Source organism: Penaeus vannamei, chromosome 42 (genome assembly GCF_042767895.1).
Source record: "Penaeus vannamei isolate JL-2024 chromosome 42, ASM4276789v1, whole genome shotgun sequence".
NCBI lineage: Eukaryota > Metazoa > Arthropoda > Malacostraca > Decapoda > Penaeidae > Penaeus > Penaeus vannamei.
In genome coordinates this window covers 5,762,487-5,764,986 of record NC_091590.1, presented here as the reverse complement: position 1 = coordinate 5,764,986, position 2,500 = coordinate 5,762,487, and the positions used below count along the sequence as shown (strand labels likewise).

Here is a 2,500-nt window from a genome sequence, read left to right as displayed (position 1 = left end):
ATTAAGGGTGTAGCAGAATATATCATAGTATTTGATGTATAATTGATAGGTTGTCATAAGGTATACGGCTTTTAAAAATTAGAGACAGTTTTACTCCGCGGACCGAAGCTGTCTCTCGCTCTCAGGTTTTGTGTTTGTCTGTCTGCTGACTGTGTGTGCGTGTGTGTGTGTGTGTAAGTGAATGAGTGTGTGTGTGTGCGTGTGTGTGTGCGTGTGTGTGCGTGTGTGTGTGTGTGTGTGTGTGTGTGTGTGTGTGTGTGTGTGTGTGTGTGTGTGTGTGTGTGTGTGTGTGTGTGTGTGTGTGTGTGTGTGTGTGAGTGAGTGAGTGAGTGAGTGAGTGAGTGAGTGAGTGAGTGAGTGAGTGAGTGAGTGAGTGAGTGTGAGTGAGCGAGCAAGTGAGTGAATGAGTGAGTGTGTGTGAGAGAGAGAGAGTCTACTGCCTCTCACGTAAAATAAATGATCTTTTAACGTGTAAGAGTTAGCCATTTTAATTTAAATCTCTGGGTCCATACTTGCGTTACTTGCAGCTTAAATCTATACATCATTTCTTTTAGCTATGCTTTACATTAGAAAAATGGAGGGAGTGGGAGAGGAAGAGGGAGAAGGATAGGGAGAAGAGAGATAGATAGAAGATAGATAGAGAGAGAGAGAGATAGAGAGAGGAAAAGGAAAGGGAGTGGGAGAACTGGGAGTGAGAGAAAGAGAGAGAGAGAAGGAAAGGGGAAGGGAGAGAGGTAAAAAAAAAAGGGGGGAAATGGAGAGTGGTGAAGGCAAGGGAAAGGGAGAAAGAGAAGGAAAGGGGAAGGGAGAGATGTAAGAAACGGGAAATGGAGAGTGGAGAAGGCAAGGGAAAGGGACGGAAAAAAAATGGACTGGGAATTCAAAATATATAGATTTATGAATAAACATCGAAATTACACCTAAACAACAACAACAACAATAACAAAAAAAGTTCTCGCCAACTCACAGGACGTCCTAGCAACGGGCAGAAGACGCTGTAATACTTCTTCCTTCGCCTGAGGCACAACCACTCGACCATCGTCCCCGATCGTCAAGGCAGAGAGGGACTCGGAACCGCTTACTCTCAAGGGAAATCCAGATCCTTCGGGAATATAAGGTTTGTGGGTCGTGTTTACGTTGTTAGTTGCATCTCCTGCCACCAGGGGGACGGCGGCGATGGCAAGTAACCAGGCTATAGTTGTTGTTGTCGTTAAGAGCATGGCGGACGTCGGATGTTGCTACGTGGCCTAGGATTTGGAAGAGAAATTTCCCGATAAAAAGGTGAAATGGTGGATAGATGGGAAGAGGTGTTTACAATATCATTCAACGGATAAAAGTGAATTCCGATCTGTTTTGAAAGACGAGTAAATTCCCGATAAAAGATGGTATTCGAAATAAAGTGATTTGGTGGACAGAAGGGAAGGGGTATTTACAATATACTTCAACGGATAAAGTGAATTCGTATTTTTCAGTCAATAAGCTGTTTGCTATTTTAAGGATTTTAGTCACTACCGTAATGATTTTTGGGTATATTTAAGAATTCATAACACTGATAGTAATAACAAGAAAATCATAGGGTTACTTACTTTCGAATTTCTAGCAGGTAATAACTGAGAACAGACTATAATTATGATAATTGTGTAACAAATAATATGGGCAATTTTATACCATATAATAAATACAATTATGTATGTAAATCCTAAATATCGGCTCATGGCACTACGATATTCATAATGATGATTACAATTTAATTAACATGTAAAATTGGCCAGAATTGGACATAAAGACGATGGATTGTTTTTATTTTTTTATTAACATAATGATAACTATTATAATAATGATAAAGACAGCTATAACACCGGTAATTCATACGATATTAACAAGTAGTATCTGAGTCAAAATAATGAAAAATACATAAAGGGACACATTATAAAAATGAATAAAGTATTACAGCAAAGCACAAAATTCAAATACCCTGAGAATCGCAAATTGCCCAGACTAAACTTGATGAGATAATGGATCAGCAATTATATTACGTAAAAAAGAGTCGCAGCCTTGAACTTTTGACCACGTTACACATTTCGCACTGAAGAGTTACGTTACACATTTAAACTGAAGATAATTATAGGGTGATAAAGATTTTACAAGAAATCGTTTGTTATTATTAGCACTATTACATTACCTATTGATAAGCTTTCTTTTCCTGACAAGAAACTGTGAAGAAATCCTTAACGAGAGAGGAAAAGGGTAAATAAATGAATTAATATCTACAGTCAAATGAACTTTAAACCTAATATTTTGGCTGAAATATAAGGCGAGGCTGAAAATTCGTTCAAAAGTTTTATCTGATAACCAATACTTGAATTTCACAAGTCGCGACAGTTCGAAATAATAGAAGCCATTATAAAAATAATAATAAAAATAAATAAATAAATAAAAACGATCTCACTTTTTTATACCGTTTATTTTGTGGGAATGCGACGGTCCGTGAGAAAATTAA

At 37.7% G+C, this 2,500-nt stretch overlaps 1 protein-coding gene across 1 annotated transcript in view; it reads right to left on the bottom strand.

Annotated features, from left to right (window-relative positions):
• Nucleotides 1–2,500, bottom strand: part of LOC113810592 (proclotting enzyme) — a 20,114-nt gene that overhangs the window by 17,003 nt on the left and 611 nt on the right. Inside the window, exon 2 of the mRNA XM_027362218.2 lies at nt 968–1,247. Coding sequence (XP_027218019.2) covers nt 968–1,220 — 253 coding nt within the window. The 5' untranslated portion in view covers nt 1,221–1,247. The remainder of the gene's footprint in view (nt 1–967; nt 1,248–2,500) is intronic.